This window comes from Nelumbo nucifera, chromosome 8 (assembly GCF_055504915.1).
Source record: "Nelumbo nucifera cultivar China Antique chromosome 8, China Antique-T2T, whole genome shotgun sequence".
Taxonomy (NCBI): Eukaryota; Viridiplantae; Streptophyta; class Magnoliopsida; order Proteales; family Nelumbonaceae; genus Nelumbo; species Nelumbo nucifera.
The window spans coordinates 47,461,068-47,482,139 of record NC_142656.1 but is presented as its reverse complement, the minus strand read 5'-3'; the positions used below and the strand labels follow the sequence as shown (position 1 = coordinate 47,482,139).

Here is a 21,072-nt window from a genome sequence, read left to right as displayed (position 1 = left end):
CTTCCCTCATTTTTTTTGCATTTTGGATCATTGTTCACCATCGTCTTCAAACTCCTGAACTCGAACTAGACGTCATAGCGGCGACAAATGGTAGATTCTCTGGCAGGCAGAACAAATTAACTTCCTCTCACTAAACTCTGATATATCCCCGGTCATCATTGCCGCAATTGAAACTGATCGAAATCTCTCCCTTGCGTATCAGGATACATAAGGTAAGTTTACTCTTGTTATTAGCTTGGCGTTCATCAGATCCACACCCATGGTTCACAACGTTTAGCTCTCGCAAGGCCTCTCTTTGCTTTATCCGCCATCAAAACCGTACAGATCAAGGGGTTTTCATTGTTGCCATTTCATCCCTTTGCTTTCTCCGCCATCAACTCGACGGTGCTCATTGTTGCCATTGTTATCAAAGGGGTTTTTAGGTGCAAAAATGATAGGGATATAAGTGCTGAGATCGCCTAAGAGCCACTGAGTTCAGCATTTCTTTCTTTTTATTTTGAAAATTTGAAAAAAAATAAAGGGTAAAATAATCCTTTTCGTCTTCCTGTTTGTTAGAAATAATAGGGGTAGTGTTAGTCAATTGTCAGAAATGCTAATGGTAAGGGAAATAGTAAGAGTAGTTTAAGAAATTTACCAAGAACAATTTTTGGAATATTGGGACTTGCATGTGGGCAAACATGTCTTAAAGATGGATGCTTATTGGGAGAAAATTTTGGTTATCCACGTTTGACAGCTTCTAATGTTTTTAGGGTTCTCCCCCCATGTCATGACATGTTTTTCTATATTGGGATCTATTCCTCATAGCCTCACAATGACCTCACAGGCACATCCCATCATGCATTAATTAAAAACATCTTCCATGAATAATAACATATAAATACGGGAGATGTTTTCAATGCACGGTGGAATGACCATAGGCACATCCCATCATGTATTAATTGGAAACATCTTTCGTGAATAATAACATATAAATACGGAAGATGTTTTCAATACACGATGGGATGTGCCTGTGAGATCGGTGTGAGGCACCGTGTGAAGAGCAGATCCAGTCTCTATAGACATACCTTCAGCACTGTTACTGTTATAGGGCTCTCTCTCTCTCCACAGGTCATGACACGTTGGTCTATACAATCATGCTTTCAGCACTGTTACTGTTATAGGGCTCTCTCCAGTCTCCACGTGTAGACAGGGAGAACCCGGCCTATGGACAATTTTGAGAACTGTAGATTGAGCAACCCATAAGTTTCAAGCATTAAGGGAGATTTTAGGAACCATGATGGGGCAATTTTGGTTAGGGGCTCAATCAAAGCTGAACACATGCAACCCTAGGGTTTGAGAGTAGGAAAAGTCACTACCTACAAAAGATTTGAAAGTAGAGAGGGACTGAAGGATAATCATTAAGAGGCTTCATAGTTTATATGGCCATTGACGTATAGGCATACTTGATATAGAGGTCAGCAAATAGAATAGCAAAGACATTAGCAAATCTATTCTTTTTCACAAATTAATAAAATTACTGCCGTGGTAATGATAAGAAAAAAGAATACCAACTTTGTTAAGGTAGTTTAGATTTCCTAGGAAGAAAGGAGAAGAAAATAGAAGAGAAAAACATGTCAGGAAGAAGCAAAAATTATGAAGAGAGGGGTCTTCATTCCAACATATATGGTGTCGCAATTTTACACAATGACCAGAATACCCCTAGTCAGGTAACCCATCAATATTGCATACATTCTCAACAACTAGGGCTCATGGCCAGATTTGTGTGCATTGATGATTGAACATCTAGTTCATAACAATTAACAAAGCACCAACCCAACATCATCTGGTTTTAGTGGTCTTTCCAGCCCAAGCCATCTGCCAAGCCAAACCCAGTCCATATGAGAGAGCCTCCCAACAGAGAATGTGCAGCGACATGTTAAAGATTGATCAAAGAATACATCCAACTGTTTGGAAGCAATGATCAGTGTTTCCTCAATACAAAAAGAAAGAAAAAAAATTCAGGACTGCTGAGGAAACAAAGAATGAACTTACCAAACCTTACAAGAAACAAAATAATCCCCCTCCCCATTTTAGCCCAAAGAACAAAAAAAAGCAATTAAGAAAAAAAAATGGCCATTAGATTAAACTATGGTTTCCTTGTGGTGTTCCACCATGCGAGAAGCCAACAAATGGATCTCCAAATGGGTTGTTGGACCCCATGTACTGCTGCATTGGCTGGTGAGGGTATTGAGGGAGATATTGGTAGGGTGGAGCCATCATCATCATCTGTTGTTGATGTTTCTGCTGTTGCATTAGCATCTGTTGTTGTTGCTGCTGAGTCATTAAGGCCATCTGAACACTAGTTGGGGGTGCTATATTATTGGACATGGAAAATGGGTCTTGTGGATCAAATGGGTTAGGTGCCGCCATGCCAACCCCATACCCTGCAACCTGTTGTTGATGTTGTCTCCTGGCTGCTGCATCTTCATACAAGCTATCAAGCAAGAGCCTGTCAAACCCACCAGCCTGAAACAAATGAAATCCATGCATAATCAGAAAAGAGGAACCATATGTGTGATATTTGTCAAGTGAAATTGTTTAAATAATCCAATATTCATGGTTCACCAAATTGATAATGTTTAATCAATTCAAGGTAAGCAAACCTAGCAAGCTGACCTATTGGTTGTAATCAGTCAACTCATAGGTGGATTAGCAAATGAGCCTATAAATTGGGCTCGAACTCGGCTCGAAGCTCGGTTTAAATCGAGCCTCATACTTTTTTGGCAACCTGAATTAGAATTGCTAGCTATTTGGCTCGGCTCAGCTCAAATCCACCCCTAGCAGTCAGCCAACTTATGTTTATAAAATATCTCAGGAAATGTACAAGCTATATCCTAATGCCCCACAAGAAGTTGTAATGCCTCCTAGAAACTCTTCCAACTTATTTAGTTTAACAGTCAAAGCTAAACCATATCTAGATAACATGTTCATGGATCAAATTAAAATGTTTCGTGTGTGTATTGTATGTATGTTCTACAATGGAAAATATTGACCCACTGCATAAAATGTTCCAACTCGCCAAAGCAATGTTTTAAAAAACGATCCGGAACTGGAACCATTCTGGCCACTGATTTCTGGTTCGATGGTTCAACTGTCTGATTCGAACGAATGGCCTGTTCTGGCAAAAAATTAAAATAAAAAATTGCCAAAAACCATTTAAACAGGTTGAATGGATCGATTGACCAATTCAACGGTTTTTGGCCAGGGGTCAGGTTTGGGGTAAAACGGAACTGGTTGCCTGAATGGTTCCCGGGCCGAACGGTCCAACCATCCGGATTAACAGCCGTTTGAAAACATTGCACCAAAGTCTAAATTGTAGGCTTAGTCAGATCATTTACCAAGTCTTCCTACCATGATCACATTTTCCTAGCAAGTAAAAGTGCACAAATGCTAGATTTAACTACGTAGAAAACAAACCAATTTGCTTTCTGTCAAGTGACTGGTATTGTTGCTTGGCGTAGTCACCAGCGCAAGTTCCCATCCTGTAGCATTTGGGGCACCAAGAGCTGCCAATTCCCGACTTGTTGAAGATAGTGGATCAAGCCCTGAAATATTTTTCAAATAATGAGATTTGATTGATATCCAACTCTGAAACACCAAACAAAAATTCAAATAGTTAGGATATGCAAAGGGACACTATAACAAATCTTAACCCATAATAAATGTTTATTACACCCATTAGGTACAACATGAAGATGGTCCAATAGTTTATCACACCAATTAGGTATAACATAAAGAGGGCCCAATAGCATAGAAAAATCCATGCAAGGAGGGATAATATTGCAGCTCTAGTTGATCATGCTACTTACCATTTTCTCCATTCATATCTTTTTGGATAATTAACCATGTCTAAATGTCAAAATGAAGAAAAAGTAAGTCTACAGGAATGGATGGTTAGATGCAGATCATTTGACTGTATAACCTAAGTCTTTAGTCTCTGCATATGCTGTTATGTTGTTAAAGTGGCGTTTTGATCTACCAGAAATACATAATCAAAATTTTCCTAATTATCAATATAGAAACCAACCAGATGGATCTATAATTGCAAGAGCCAGCGCATTGCTTTCCTCTAGTTCTGCAGCTTTGGGATTTATCTCATTAAGACCCTGCAAAAGGAAGTATAAAGAAGATATTGTTTACAGAAGTTTTATTCCAGCATCAAAAAGAAGCACAAGGGAATACAAGTAAATCACCAGTAAATCTCCAGTATATTCAATAAGCGGTGGGGGAGCTTCAACCTCATTCTTAGGCTGAGGTTCTTCTTGTGGTTCTTCAATTGGCCTTTTAACCTCAGCTTCTTCAATGGGTTGAACAATTTCTGAAGGTGAAGGTTCTTGTTTTGGATGCACTGGGGTCTCAGGCCTCTCATGATACTCCTAGGTTAAGAAAAAAAATCAAGAATAACCCAAGAAGGGTCAATACCCATGCTGGAACTTGACCACAAGGGGAGAAAACATCAAAGAATACATATAAGTTGTTAAATTGTCATTGGTGTTGTGTATACAAAACATGATAAGTTCTTAATCCGAAGCTTTGGGAGGGAAATTTGGATAAAAATGATAATAAGTGAAATACAGAGGCAAGACCAATAACTTGCAAGTTCATAGTGAAAACAAAATAATTATGATCTCAGTTCATTATAAATACCAATATGATGATAATGGATGACATACACTAATGCGATTTGAATGGTAATCAAGACAAGTATATAATCATCTTCAATAATTGTTATTCCAAAGAAATACTTTGGTACATAATCATCTTCAATAATTGCACAAAAGTTCATATGTATGTAGGAATTCATGTAAGAGTTCATATTGTAATGATTAAAGGAATGATAAGGTTTCATGCAAGTTAAAAGGCAAAGATCTTGAGATTAACAACAAAGAAGACAGAAAGATTGATGTACATGGAAAACCTAGCATTATGCCTACAATTTCTTGATTGAGAATCACAAAACCATAATATATTTTTTTGCTTTTTTTTTTATGGCAAGAACTTCCCACCAAGGACCCCCAATAAACAATATGCAAGGAGTACTACTCAGAAGGAAGAAAAGACATTGTCACCATTTCAATCTAAGGACTAAACTAGTACATCGAAATTCCAATAAGAAGTGGAGTTCTAGTGTGACAACATTAAATTTTAGCTCCTTGTTCTTGCCATTTTTCACAAAGACCATATCTGTTGGCTTCAGTTAAGGAACAATATTGCAGCACCACCATGGATTAGGACCAGAGCTACTGGGTAAAAGTAGGTGAACCAGAATGATTATGTGATGATATATCATGGGGAACTATTTTTAGTAGCATCTTATCATTATGCATGCATAGCTCATATAGGTCAGTCAAATATTGGATGTTAACAAGGCAGCACAAGAATACCAAACCTTCAACTAGACGAATTGCGAAAACCCAATAACTAGCAAGAGAGAATGGAATTCAATGGCACCAAAATTGATAACTTTTGTAGGGAAAAATTGATATCTTGAATTTATTTTGCAATTGAACCTTGGAAAACAATTTTACAATTCAATGGATGAGTTAACCCACCAGCCTCTTATTTGAAACAGAACCTGTCCGAGGTGCTTCTCTTATGTATTCTTCCATTGTTGCAAGAAAAGAAGGAGGCGGCTGTTCATTACAGAAAAAAAGTTACATGCATAAACAATAATCATTACTTCTGGGTAAAACCTTTTTCTTAAAATAAGATAAGGAACCTGTCTCAAAGTTGGAAAGTGGAAGTTCCTAGCAAGCTCCAAACCTTTGCAAAACTCATAAAAATCAGCAAGATTCTCAGCCTGTCCAAAGGTGGTTATAGAAAAAGGCAATCTTAACAAGAACCTCTAAGTAACATAGTGCATAGTAAGAAAAAAAAAAGCGAAGTTGGCTTGCAAGGTAGCCATATAAAAGCATCAATTGCAAACCTGTTGACCAGCCCTTTTGTAGATATTAAGGGCTTTGACTGCATCATGTCTTGTCATGTCAAAAAACTGCAATAAGCTACCAAAGTTAATATCAAATGGAAAAACTAAGCTATTTATGAATCTCCATCAATTCAAAAAGCATAGATATTAGATAGAATAATCAGTTATAACCTTACCATGTCCACAAGATTGATGATTCCATCATTGATGGCACAATATATTTTAAAGCTCTCCTTCAATACCTGCAGATCCAATATTAAAAACTTGACAGGTTACAAATGTAAAAATGTATACCAGCTCAGACCAAAAGTAATGACCCTTTGTTATACATTCTTAAAGATCAGATAAGAAACTTCAGAAGCCAAAACCAAGCCTTGAACCCCAAAACTGAATTGACAAGTCTACTTTACAAGGAAAGTTAAAAGTTCTGAAATAAGGGGCTATATATATATATATGAAGCATCCAATATGATTGTTAAATTGGAAAAAATGAAGAAAAATATTCTAACTTGAATAAACTTTCTAATTTGAGACTCCTAAATGTAAGAGAAATAGAAAGAGAAGATGCATACCAGAGCCAAGGCATACTGCACAAGATAGTTGTTATAAGCTAGTCCTTCTGGCTGTAAAAGGAGAAGGAACTTGGTCACCCATTTGATGAAAAGCTAATCTTTTGAAAAAGAAAACAAATGTTTTTTTCCCCTTTTGGATAGTAGCTGGTTAGCTATTGAATAAGAAAAATATTCACCTCCAATTCATGGTGTCAATATGCACATACTCTACCAACTTGGAAGCTAATAATATCAGTATCAGACACATCAATGTGGACTTCCACATTGTGAAGAACCAGTAATAATTGGAGGTTCATGTTAATATTTACCTGGCAACCAACAAGGCGGTACAGCAGCTGCTGCAATGCAGGCAACTGCTCCAGAAGATCATCACTACCCAAAAGCCTTGTTCTACTATGCCCTTGCTGAAATAAACATACATAAACACAGAGAAAGAACAGAAAAAAAAAAAGATTAGCAAAGTAGAGACCTTGATAAGAGAAATTTAAACTGAAATAAAACTTGGGCCCTGCTCCAGGCAAGTGCAGTACACACATACCTTGATTATCCCTTGTGAGGATTTAGTTAGACGCTCTGATTCAATGTCATACTTCAAAACCCTAAAACACTCAAGTCTTTCTTCTAGAAAGAGCGCATATGTGCGGACCCATGCAGAACAGTCCCAAGCTGCATTAATGGCAATTTGTCCATTTAAGAAGGAAGCACCAACAGAAACAGAATTGTCATCAAGGAAAAAGCTTCCCAGCAATCCAGTATAAAACATTAACAGCCAAACTCACCTAGAGGACTTGAATCATCCTTGAAATTGGATATTTGGAGTATATGTCCTCTGTGTGAATAGTTTAAAAGCTCCTCTCTGAAAGTTGGGTCACCCTCCCTCAATGTTCTATGAATAACTATCAATGTCTTCAAAGCAACCTGCAGCACAAAATCACTAACAGATTAACAAAACAGACTATCATAAATGTAAATGATGCATTAAACTGCAATAAGAATCAGTGAAGCTTCAGAACCAGTGTTGCATGGACTCTGGAATCACGAATCTTGAAAATCCGTCAGATTTCAAACTCCTGTGCCCATGTCCATGCAACATTAATAAAAGTATATCTCATCGGTGACTGGTGATCCACTGATCCTAAATACAACAATTGCAAAATATTAAAAGGGCAATTTTCTTAAAGTACCCCTGACAATTTACTAACTTTACCCTTACCGTCACCATGTATAACATTTTTTAAAACCCAATATTACCCTTTTATCGGCTGATATGCTATTTTTTCTCATGTTTATCCATCCAACCCGAAGTTTGCTCAAACTCCATTACTCCTTCCTCTCTCCATAAATCATCCTTACCCATTTTAATATCTCATTTGTTCCATCTCTCGTCCAGTCGTACTGCGTCTTCTCCTCTGCTCTTCAATGGCGGTGCCCCAGGAACAGACTATACTCGTAACCAGTGTGGCTGAATTTATAGGCACCCACAACTAGCTTCTTAATGAGGGTTTTTAGAGTATCCATCATTGACAATCTTGATGACTTGATCGAAGAAGCTGTCAACAGAGTTTGATGATTATGGGTCCTGACCTCTCTAAAAACCTTCAATTCCATTTGGTAAAATAATCCGATCTTTTTTTCATGAGTTTCTTTCTTTCTGTATGTGTATTGGGAGATTGCTCTTCCTCTCGACGGAGAAGCAGAGTCAGAGTGTGCATGATGAATTTCTGAGAATTGAAAGTCGTTGTATCCACCTATTGATTTCAACGCTAGGGCACATGATTGACAAGAAAGAAATGGATTGGACTTGCATGAAGTAATGGATTCTAAAATCTCAGTAGAACTGAATGATGCACATTGAGATCATAGAGCAGAACAAAGTGGATCTTATGCGAGCTTTGATCGGAAGAGAAATCCTTGCACAAAGGTTTTCCTCGACCTCTTGAACTCTTCTCTGTTTCATTAGTATTGGGAGATCAGCAGTTTGAATTCCCAAAACCCCTGTGTCGGAACCGTCGGTGTTCAATAATTTGCCAATATATTTCAGTTTAATGTCCCCGAGAGAATGGCTTAAAAACAAAAGCTTGAGCTAAACAAAGCAATTGGTATTTTGTATTCTACGTTTTTTTATTCTTATGAAGAGTTTGATGAACCACTCCCTTGTCGGTGTTATCTTCGAGTTATGATTCATGAGTCATGGTTGTGCTTCTGGATAGTCTTATTGACTTTTTCCTCCACATTATTTTGACAGAAGTCAGATTTTATTTTGAAAATTTGAGGAATAGTGGGATAGAATTAGTTAATTTCTTTTTGTCATTAAGTATTTTTAACTTATCTAACAAAATGCCACAAATGAAATATAATATAATATATATATATATCATATCATTTCTCAAATAACCAATGAGATACTCTCTTAAAATCTTTTTCTCTCTCTCCTGTCAATAACCTAAATAATATCCTCTCCTATAATTTCTCTTAGACTATTTTCCCAATTTTCTCTTAAATTATCTCTAATTCCTATTTATCCTCTCTCCCACTTTTTATCTATATCTATTTAAAGAAAGTTTGAATTAAAAATATAAAAAATATTTAAATATTCTAAAAAATTATATAATAATTTTAAAATATTTATTAAAACACAAAAAATTATTATAATAGATTTAATAATATTCATGTTATTAATAATTCTACATTTTTACAAAATTCATCACAAAATTATGTACTAACAATAAAATTATGATTTTCTGGATTATTCAATTTAAACATTATTCAAACAATAAAAATTTAACATTAAAAAATTAAAATATTATTTAAATATTTCAATAACTAAATATCTTAAATAACAAAATATTTAATATTATGTAATAACTTTAAAATAAATAAAATTCAAATAATGAAAAATTTTATATATTTTATATATTATTTAAATAACAAAATATTTAACATAACTAGATTTTAAATAGTTAAAAAAGTGAAATTATGTAATAAATTTAAAAACAATTCTTAAACGTATAATAATAATAATAATTATAACATAATATTCAAATTAATAATAATTTAATGTTTTACAGAATTAATAACGAAATTATGTTATAATAGTATAAATTATAATTTTATGAATTATTAAATTCAATAAATTATTAATATTTCAGAATTTAAATAATGATATTATTTAAATAACTAAATAATATTGTAAATAACTAATTTCACTTATATCAATTAATAACTCTAGAAAATAGCATTCAATAAAATAATACTTATTATTAATAATTTTAAAATATTAATCTATATTTATTATATATTTATCTATACTAAAATTAATATTTATTGTATTTTAGTAATTATTTATTGTTTTTTGTGATAAATATATTTTCAATAATTATTGAAGATTAAACTACTATTATTTAACTCTTAAAATTTAATTATTATATTTATTGTATTTTTTATAATTTATTGATTAATATTTATTAGGGATTAAACTATTATTTGATATTAAACTATCTATTGACTAATTTAATATATTTTTAGTCTTTATTGTATTTTTGTTATCAATGTAATTTCAATAATTGTGTCTTTTTTGTCTAAATTTTCAATAATTGTTGGAGATTAAACTATTGTTATTATTAGACTATTAATTGAGTTGAAATTAGGAGTGTTCATAGGTTGGTTTGGCTTGGTTGTAGGTTGTTTGGCCAACCAAATCAACTTGGTCAGGTTAGGGAGTTGGTCACTCGATACCGACTAATTAGTGAAAACTTGTCAATTCATCGATTTGGGTCGATTTTTAGTTTAGTCGATCAATTCGAAATATTTAAACTTAAATTTAAAAAATATAGTGACATTATTAAAAAAATAAATTTAATAATTAAATTTATGATATAAAATATTTTAGGCTAAGAAATATGAGAATTTTCCCACTTTTCCATATTAAAAATATAAAATATTAATAAATATCTATGGTCAGGTTATTCAATTTTGGTCGATTTACAAATGGCCAAAGCAAAACTGATTCAACCTAATTGGATTGGAAAATTGTTGAACCAAAGCCGATTGGAAATACTAGAAAATTGAGCAACACGGGTCGAGTTGGTCAAACCCTAGTTGAAATTAATTATTGTTATTTTTATATCACAAAAAAATTATTAAAAGTGGTAAATAAAATATAAATAATTATTAATTATTTAAAAAGTTAAAAATATAAAACAGTTATATAATCTTATGTGTTTCTATTGTTTGACTTTTGCTTAACAAATTCCATGTGCATGGCACAAATCCCCACTAGTCTTTTAAAGAAATCATTTTTCAAAATCAATAGACAAAAACAAAAATAAATAGCTCTGAGTCAGAAATTTCATCGTACATAGATTACTTGAATTTATAAAAAAAAGGGGGAGAGGTTAGGATGGATTACAATCCAGTTATGCGTCTTGGCCAATCTCCTCGCAAGTGCATGAATGCAATAGGCAACATCTGCTCGTGGACGCACAATAGAGGTCGCGGAAAAAATTTCTGAAACATATCAGCCAAAAATCAATATAAATGAATGAATAAAACAAGCACAAACAAAGAAATAAAACAAACAACTGAAACCCATTTCGATGAATTTCAGATGCATTTCCTTAATGCAAAATATCATTGATCATCCAGAAGACTATTCCAATGCAAATTCAGCCTATAACGACATAAACGTATCTTTATATATCCACAAATGGTTAAAAAGAAACCCAAAATAATAATCTGAAAATTAATCAAACACCTGGTGTTCCTACCATGCATGATCAACTAAACTCAACGAAATCACAGAACAAAAACGCATAGAAATGAAATGCAACAAATGCATCCATTATCAAATGTACAGAATGACTGTGCTCACTTCGAACGTGCCGTTCCTTCGGAGGACACTCGACGTGATTGGTTGCCTTGACAATTGCAATATCCAAGTCCTTCCATCAAACGAAACGCAAATCAAAATCCAAAACAAGCAGAAAAGAACAGAAAAGAAAAGAAAAAAAAATGCAACAAATCCATATATAATCCATTAATGGGTGAAGAACTAAAGAGCCGGACCTTGAATTCACTGTTAACCTTGGCGAGGCCAACCTTGGTGGAATCCTTGAGTGCTCCGTAGGCTTTGCGTAAGCTCTGCATTGTTCCCATTCGCTGCTGTAAACCCACAGAAACTTTATCCCTATATACCAACCTTTTTCTCTGTAAATTATTTAGTCTGTAAGTCGAAGAACGAGAGGAGAGAGGAGGAGATGTTCTTCTCTAGCTCCCTGGTTATTGTAACCGTGATTCCCTTCCTCCAGGCTCCAACCAACGTTGTCACCTCTCTCTCTCTCTCTCTCCCTCCCTCTCGTTTTCTCTCTCACTCTTCTCTCCAAAATGTGCGCAAGAAAAAGGGTGTTGGTATATATCCGAGGTTATTTTAATCATTTCGAACAGAAAAAGTCACTTTCTATAACTGTTAGAGAGTGAAATTACCGGAGCGCCCCGCATGCAGAAAATTTGACATAAGGACGTAGGGACGACAATGGTTTGGATTTCGGGTTTTGATGGCCCGACCAATGAAGTCAGCCCGACCAGACAAGTGTTCGGCTTTCATAGTTTGCCTGCTGTTGAATGGTGCAAACCTACTCCTAATTTCCTGGTGTAATATGCTCCCCAAGCTAAAAAAAAGGTGGTAGCCAACTCTATCCATATTCGGAAAGTGAACAATCCTTCAATGTATTTTGTGTCTTACCCATTCATTGAGCTTTGTTTCAATTGAAGGAAAAAGTAGGGAAAGGAATAAGTGTTCAGCTCTTTGAATATTTGACTTAGAAGGCGGCTAATAAAACTAGTAGTAGTTGGAAGGAATCCATTATCTACAAGTGTAAATTGGGCCGTTTTGGGCCGGTATAACACGGTCCGTGCAAAGTGTGGGTCGTGCCACCCTTTAAGTCGAGTCAGATTATGCTTTTCTCCTTTGGGATACTTTGGGGGTTGGTCCGGTACAGTCCACAACCCACAACTTGAGCTCGTGAGGGCCCGTGTTGTGTCACAATCTGGCCTAGTCTGCATATCGAGCCTTGAGCTAAATGTAAACCAGACCAAGCTTTTTTTATTTTGAAAAAATAATAAAAATTTTAACATAAATTAAAAAAACAGAAAAAAAATAAAAAAGATCTTAAAAATTTATTTTATATGAATTTTGATGTATTCAATATTATTTATATATGCAATAATATAATAAAATTGAAAATTATAATATATATAATATATAATATATACGGGCCGTGTTGGGTCATGCCGACACACGGGTTGTGGGCAGCACGACCCACTCAATCGTGTTGTGCTGTGTCGGCCCATGGACCTAAAACCTCAAGCCTAACACAACCCATGCAATCATGTTGTACCTGGCACGGCCCACAATCTGTCATGCTGGGCCAGTTCAAAATCATGATGAGATGTGCCGGGCCAGGGCGACATGACCTAATTTACACCTCTACCCTTCTCTATCAAAGCTAGGAAAGAGGTGTTACTCAAATAGGTTATAACTGTTATTCTCACATATTGCATGTCATACTTTTTAATTATGAGGATTGAGTGAAAAGCTTAAAGGAAAGTGAGATAGGTATTTTATTCTCAAAATTGTAAATCTAAAGGCTTTGGGGGGTCTTTGTGACAACTCTTCTAGCTTGTGATCAGAATTTTAAAGGTTATGGGGTTGGGAAAGTGCTTTAGAATGGAGAAATATGGTAGAAAAGGATATGTGGTGGATGAGTAAACAAAGATCAGATGTGGATATTAGGAAGGATCTTTGAACCACTGGTTTAAATGGTTTAAGCTGGGCCAAAACTAGCTCTGAAACATGATTCTAGTGTGGCGAGTATTGTAGATATGGAAGGTAGGTGCTGGGCTGGGATGTTAGTAAAGTAAATGCTTTGTGGCTAGTATAGTAGATGTGGAAGGGAGCTGCTGGGATGTTGGTAAAGTAAATTTGGCTTCCAATACTTGGGATGATGTGGGCTTTCAATGAGAAAGGTAGACTTATTGTTAAATCAGCCAATAACATTGTCCTTAACTTGATTGAGGCTAATAAGACTACAATTTTAGGCATTTACTTAGAAAATGAAAATTCAAATCTTTTATAGAGGATTCCTCTTGAGCCTAAGATGAAGCATTTCTTGTTGAGATGTTGTCTTATTAATGGTGCAACTGTCAAAGAGAACCTCCATCATAGGAAAATCACCCCGGACCCTTTGGCTCAGTTGGGAAGGAATATAAATACAAAATTGCACAGTGTAAATACATACAAAATACAAGCTTTTGCACTTACATGTTTGTATTTATATTTTATACTCCTTCCAAATTAAGCCTTTATTGAAATTAAGGTGTAAGCTTGAGAATGAATCTATCTTCCATGCATTGGTTTCTTGTGATAGAGAGCAAGATGCATTTGATTTGAGTTTGAGATTGGGATTAGACCAGACCTATTTGATGGTGATGTGTCCTTTTATTGAAAGATCTAAGGAAAAACTTGCACACCTTAGCAAATTGTGCCATTAATTTGCATGTGGAAAATTTGGAAAGAGAACATATCATCATATCATATTCTAGAAATGATTCTTCTAATCCTTTTGTTACAAGTATTCATGGAGAGATTTTAGACTTGGCGTTTGGAATTGGAAAGCTATTCAAAATAAAAATCTCTTTTATAGCAACGTTTTAAAAATGACCCAGAAATAGAACCGTTTTGGCCATCGGTTTTTGGGTTGATGGTTCAATCGTCCGGTTGGAACGGATGATCCATTCTGATAAACAAAGTAAAATAAAAAATAAAAAACGGTAAAAAACCGTTGAACGGGTCAATGGTTCGACAGTTCGACTGCTCGAATCAATGGATTGTTGATTTTTTCAACGGTTTTGACCAAAAAGCAGGTTTTAGGTTAAACGGAACCGATTGCCTGGATGGTTCCCGGGTCGAACAGTTTGACCGTCTGAGTCAACGATGGTTCAAAAACCTTGCTTTTTGAGAGATGCTGAGTATGGCAGTCAAGTTTGGTTATTTTCAAGCTGCTTCTCCTTTAGTTTTAGAGGTAAAATCTCTTTTGGACACTATAAAGCCGGTTGTTGATCTATCTCTTTATAATGTTGTTTTCGAATGTGATAATATATAGCTGGCTGGTAGTTTCAAGGCCATAGATGGTTCAACTTAGGGGTGCAATTTAGCCAAGCCGAGTTGAACTTTGGCTTGCCTTAGCTTGGCTCGACTAAAATACTACTAGGTTCAAGTTTGAGTACAATTCGAACTACATTTTTTGTTTTGAGCTTATTTCGATTAAATATTTGATGAGCTTGATTTTGACTTGAAGGTTCGAAAATTAATATACTTTTATATTCTATATATGATATATTTTTTATAATATATTATAAATATATTTTTACATCCTATAATCAAGGATTAAAGTATTGATATCGGGTATCATGTCAGACAATTTGAATATGGATACAAATACAAATGCGCTTCGGAAATGCATGGATAAAGATGAAAAATATGAAAATATTTGGATACACTAAGAGAATGAATATAAATTCCATAAATATATTACTAGCATTAGGTTTAATGTCAAAATAACTACAAATAATGTATAAATACATTGGAATTGTATATTTTAAGGATATATATGAAGAAATATATTACAATTAACATGGTAGGATGCATAGATATCATATAATTTTATTGATATGCATCAATTAAGATTCTAAGACATATTATATATATCCTTACAAATTAATACATACACAAAGCCATTATTATTTTATTTTATATTTAAGTCTAGGGCACAAAACATATGCAACTATTATATTTGAATTATTATAACAATTTTTTTCTATGTTAATACTTATAATTTTTAACATTAAAAAAATGCCAACTAAAATTTAATTCTCAAAATTTTGGTAAACAATATTTTCATTTTTATAAACAATAAATTTGTTATTATATAATGCAAATCAAAATATTAATTGATAATTTATAAAAATATATAATACTAACTTAAATATATCAAATCTATTTAAACTTTGAAGATACATATTATATGAAATTCATAAATTTTAATTACTACAATAGTTATTTAATTATTAATATTTTATTTTTATAAATTTTTAAAATAAAAAGAATAATTTTTAATATAAATAGATTCACTTTATATTACATTTTTAAATAAATAGATTTTTATTTAATGCAAATTAAAATATTAATTAATAATTTATAAAAAATTTAAGATATATATCATGTGCAAATATATAAATTTTAAGTATTAAAATAATTATTCTATTACTATTACTTTAAAACTTCTTTAAATTAAAAATCAATTTTTAATAAAAATGTGGGTTTGTTAGATTATTTATTCCATTGGTTTATAAAATATTAATTTTAAATATTAATATTTTCTTTAGCCATTGATCTCTTTCCCTTTCTCTCTTCTTTTTTTTGTTTTTTCAGATCGCAATTCTTCACTGTTCATCGTCTTCAACCCAACGAACCAGCGACAGGGCGACGATAGCTCCCTCTCTCTCATACTTTTGTTCCTCTGTTCTCTCCGTCCATATCTCTCAAGACCACCACTAATCATCTAAGGCGCCTCTCCGGACGCTGCAACGATCATCCAAGGTGTCTCTCTCGTGACTGCAAGTCGTTGCAACAGTGTCTTCGAGCGTAACCTACGGTGACAGCAAATCCCCTCTCTAAATCCTCTCTCTCCTCCTCACTCGCGTAAACACTGTTCGCCGCCACTATTCATCGTCTTCCTCGGTTGAACAGTGGCGGTAAACCCTTCCCATTCAAGTCCGCCTTTCTCCCTATTTCTTTCTCTTCTTTCTCTTTTTTATTTTATTCTATTTTCCCTCCTCGCCCCCCTTTTTTTTCCTTTGACGACGATTTCATCGGACCTTTCCACACCCCTGTTTTCCGAGGGAAGAGGCCTCTCATCAGTAAAAGTTATTCGTTTTTTTTTTTTTTTTTCCTTTGTTTGGGGATTTCTCGCTGTCTCTTGGGACTGTCATTGTTTCGTTATCCACAGAGCTTGCCTTCGGCTTTTTGGCTTCACCAGCAATATAGCAGGTCCCTTTTCTGAGTCTTCAGCCACCGATCGATATCGTTTTCTTCCCGGTTCTAGGTGAAACCAATGATCAAGACGTATACCCCCCTCCCGTTGCATCATCGAACTCCGGTCAACATTCACCGGTTCATTTCCAGTGTTGGGGGGCGATATGAACATCAAGAGGTCTACCATGCTGTGGCGTACCACACCCGGTCATTCCAAACTCATCGAGCAGGACCGAATGCATCCTGTCCGATGCGAAGCAAACCAGTCCGTAACAGCTCGTTTCAGGCCACGATTCGATCTCGGTTTAGCAGGCATTGGACTCCACATGTTATCACAGTTAAAGTTGGAGAGGTATGTATGACTTGGCTTGTAGGATTATCTGGGTTTGAATTTGTACCACTTTATTTTATTTATGTATTGCTTTTCTGCAACTTCGATATGATTATATTGTGTAGTTGTTAATGAGGCGTCTACTGTTGTGTTTGAAAACATGAAATGCACTCGAGGATGATGGCCAGTTTTGGTTTGATTGATGTCCACTTGGTTGGTGCTGCTGTAAAATTTCTACTTGTTGACATCCACTCCACTGTTGATGTTTCTTCTTCTACCCCACTCAAATGGTCCTTACTCCCTTAGTCTATTAGTCAAACCAAAAACTGACAACAACAATAATATTGTAAATTAAATGATAGATGTGGAAGAAAAGTTTATAATTTGTTTCAAACAATTGCATACTGGTATTGTAAGAATAGAATTTTGATGTTACAAATTAATAAACCGAATTTTTACTCATTGAATTACATTATAATATTTGTCTTTTAGAAGTTTGGATATTTTTTTAATTTTTATTTATTATATTTTTAACTTTGATACTAATAATATTTGTATAATGGTGTCATGTGGCCAGAGATCTTAAAGTTGGTTACCTTATTCTCTGCCCATGTGGCAAGTTTTTTTTTACGTTTCTTAGTGCAGTGCCTCTCTGCCGCACAATGGAGTTTTGCACTTTTTAATTCAAGGGTGAAAATTTCAACAACATTTGTCAATGATAAATCTGGTCTGCAGAGTTTCTGAATACCCTCTTCCTGTTATACCATTTAATAGGAAAAAGGTTTGACACGATGGAATATCAAATCGATACACACAATCGGAAGGATACACTTTTAGCCATAGTGTATATCGTATTAGTATGATTCATACTGATATTATAACACGTATCAATATTTTAATCTTTGTCTATATATATGTATGTGTATGTATGTATGCATATTAAGCAAGGCTCATAAGCTTTTAAGCCAAACTTTTTATTAGTTGAGTTCAAATTTGAAAAATTAGTTGAATTTACTAAAGGTTCGAACTTGAATCAAGCTTAATCAAATTCGAGTCTAAATTATTTGATTAGAGCTCGATTCAATTGCAACTGAAAGCTCCCAAAGCTGCAATGAGAAGCAAACTGCGATAAAAAATGCTCAATTGCAATGAGACCTTGGCATGCAACAATGAGCAAGGGAATGACTAAGATGCAATGAAATTGCAAGGTTGCAATGAAAGGAAATCACAAGACCATAAAGTGACAAACACTAGGTGTAAGCACGACGTGGGTTCTAAGCAACAAATTAGGACTCATCATATGAATCTTTAACATCACGTTGGGCCCGAGCTCGAGCATACTGGCCTAATTCCTGTCCAATCTTGACTACGAGCTGGCCGAGCTGGTTTGTTGGGCTACTTGGCCCATGAACAGGTCTAATTGGTGTACAATCACATGAGTTATGCCTATGGTGTGATATGTACAACTCTCTCGTCACACTACCAGTGGTCGCCAAACTCCTATGATGACTACACAAGAATCAATGTTCGAGTCCTCCCACAACACCCCACAGCACATTCCCGCCATGTATTGGAAACATCTCCCGATGATAATATTAGAACTGATGATATCATCATCAGAAGATGTTCTCAATACACGACGAGAATGTGCTGTGTAACGTTGTGGGGCGCAGATCTAAACTCCTCCCGGCGTGCAGTAATTGCAGAACCAACCAACGAGTGGATATCATGTTGAGTGATTTCCTGACAACCAGACGCAATCAACCTCCATTTTCCCCTTTTGATCTAATTCTTGTATGCTTGAGTCAATTACTCTTTTGTTTAGTTATTTTGGGCACATGATTTTACGTGCCAAAATTTTGTAATGCTTCTTTTCTCGACACTATATAAGCTAGGTCGAGCATTGTAAAAGATAGTTTTTTGAGTATTCAATACCAATATATTTGTTGGCATCTAAGGCCCTATTTCTACTTCTTTTTCCTTGCTTTGCTTCGTTTTGGTAGAACTCTTTTTAGAGCCATAGAGACCTAAATTATATTCCTTACGACCATCTACTAGAATAAAGGTTAAGGTCACTACCTTTGTTAGAGACTTGTGTAGTTGCTACCTTGCGTCTGATCGTTGCAATGTCTTGTTGTCACTGATTTTCTATGTGAGTTTTCTTTTGTTAGAGACTACTGGCAATTTGTTTGCTTTGTTGGTGTTTTCATGGTTTTTAAAATTGAATTGAACAATGAACCAGTCAGGGGTCCGGTTCTCGAGTCGAATGGTCTGACCATTCAAACTGAATGGATGGCCTGTTCTGACAAAAAAAAATAAAAAAATAAACGATCAAACTATTGAATGGTTAAACCGCCCAAGTCAGCGATTTGCTGACTAAATCAATGGTTTTTGGGGAATAACGGTTCTGGGGTAAAATGGAACTGGTCACCTGACTAGTTCCCAGTTTTTCCGGTCCAACCGTCCAGTCCGATCCGATTTTGAAAACCACAGTGTTTCCTTTATGTTTTGTCATTACTCCTTTAGGCTGTATTTGGTTTGAAAGAAAGCTTAAGGTAGGGAAAGGAAAGAAAAAAATGGACTTACTTTGTATAGGTTTCCCTACAACCAAACAAAGCCCTAACGAATATCCTATTTTCCAAAAATAAAACATGTGGATGGATCATTGTTTTCATCGACGGCTGCGGTTAGTATTATAACCTGAGATGATGTAGGTCATTTTGCCTATGGTAGAGCTTCAAGGCCCTTTGATAACAGCTAAAGCTGTTCAATTGAAAGATTCATTGCTTTATCTTTTATCTTTAAGTTGTTAAAACAATCAAATAATAAAAATTTTAGGGATATATTTATTATCGAACTTCAGTTTCAACTATTAAGGAGCCTACAACCTCTCCTTAAAATCTTAATCATCCTCCGCTATAATCAAATTACGCCCGAGTCTCCTTTAGAGATGGGAGCCCTGCCATATGGTATTTGCCTTGGAGATTCATCTTTATTATGTGATTTTAGAGTAAGGTTCAAAGTATTAATACATATCAGCCTGTATCTGCGGATACTTATTGTGCTAATGACTTCTTGATACGTCCCTCTAGGGATTGTATTGGATCAAACACTAGTTTAGAAGGTAGTCTGGCCTTAAACTGACCTCTCTAAACTAGTTTCGAAAAAAATAAATAAAACTTAAAAAAATACCGATATAGGCCAATACGCCCTTCTCAATACTTTGAACGTTGTTTTGGAGAGTATCTCTCTCAAACTCGACTCTTTCTTAAGTGATCCACGGTCCACCTTTGCTTGTACAAGATATTATCACAAATTGTAGGAAACTTTTGAGGGGGTTCAGCTATGCTTCGGTTTGCCATATTCCTTTGTAAAGGAAATTGTACAGCTGCTTCATTCTCCGGTGAAATTTAATTTATTTCTTTCTCATTCTTTCACTTGGTCTTTGGTTGTCCATTTTCTTCCATCAATTGTTGTAATCCAGGTTTTACTTTTGAGTTGAATGAAATTTGGATTAGCCTTAAAAAAAAAAAAAAAGAAAGAGAGAAAAAACAACTGTTTTCTTTTTTACCCAAAAAAAAAAAAAAAACAATAGCTAGCTCTCTTAGTTCCCACCCTATTCTTAATTTTTATTAGGGTAAGTTACAGATTACCACCCTAAATACTTAGGAGGTGGTAACACTAACCCCTCCAAACTTTAATTTCATGCCAAAGACACCCCTCGATCGAACATCTAGATTCCAGCATTTTATCCCCAACCCGTTAATAGGATTAAATGATTAATGGTGAAAATGAATTAATAAACTTCCTATTCAAGATTCTATATATGGGCTAACAATAACAAATATCAAAATAATAAAAATAACCATTCTAAAGAACAAATCATTCAAAGCATCGATGAACTAATCATTCTTAAGGCATTCTTAAGATCAACTTTTTTTGAAAGAAAGTTAAAATAATTAAACAATAATGTGAGTTATTTTTAGGAAAACTAGGTTAAAAGGGAAGAATGGTCTAATGAAATAAGGTGAGGATATTTGTGGTTTTAGAAATGTTTATTTATTTATTTATTGGTATTTAGTGATACTCCCAAATCTCCTTTGGGAGAAATGTT

General features: G+C 34.7%; 1 protein-coding gene across 2 annotated transcripts; it reads right to left on the bottom strand.

The window, feature by feature from the left end:
• Positions 1–1,630: 1,630 nt before the first annotated feature.
• Positions 1,631–11,927, bottom strand: LOC104609044 (putative clathrin assembly protein At5g57200). Of its 2 annotated transcripts, none has more exons than XM_010275235.3 (15): positions 11,602–11,927; positions 11,408–11,477; positions 10,946–11,043; positions 7,317–7,455; positions 7,076–7,203; positions 6,846–6,941; positions 6,538–6,588; positions 6,142–6,207; positions 5,966–6,031; positions 5,759–5,839; positions 5,592–5,672; positions 4,233–4,415; positions 4,067–4,145; positions 3,457–3,584; positions 1,631–2,505 (listed from the first exon to the last, which is right to left on the bottom strand). In XM_010275235.3, exons 1-15 carry the CDS (start codon positions 11,689–11,691, stop codon positions 2,116–2,118), a joined length of 1,746 nt encoding a protein of 581 aa, XP_010273537.1. In that variant the 5' UTR covers positions 11,692–11,927; the 3' UTR covers positions 1,631–2,115. The 2 variants fall into 2 exon arrangements, with proteins under 2 accessions (XP_010273537.1, XP_088749434.1); XM_088893308.1 differs by having other exon boundaries at positions 4,233–4,412; positions 11,602–11,920.
• Between the last annotated feature and the right edge of the window lie 9,145 nt (positions 11,928–21,072).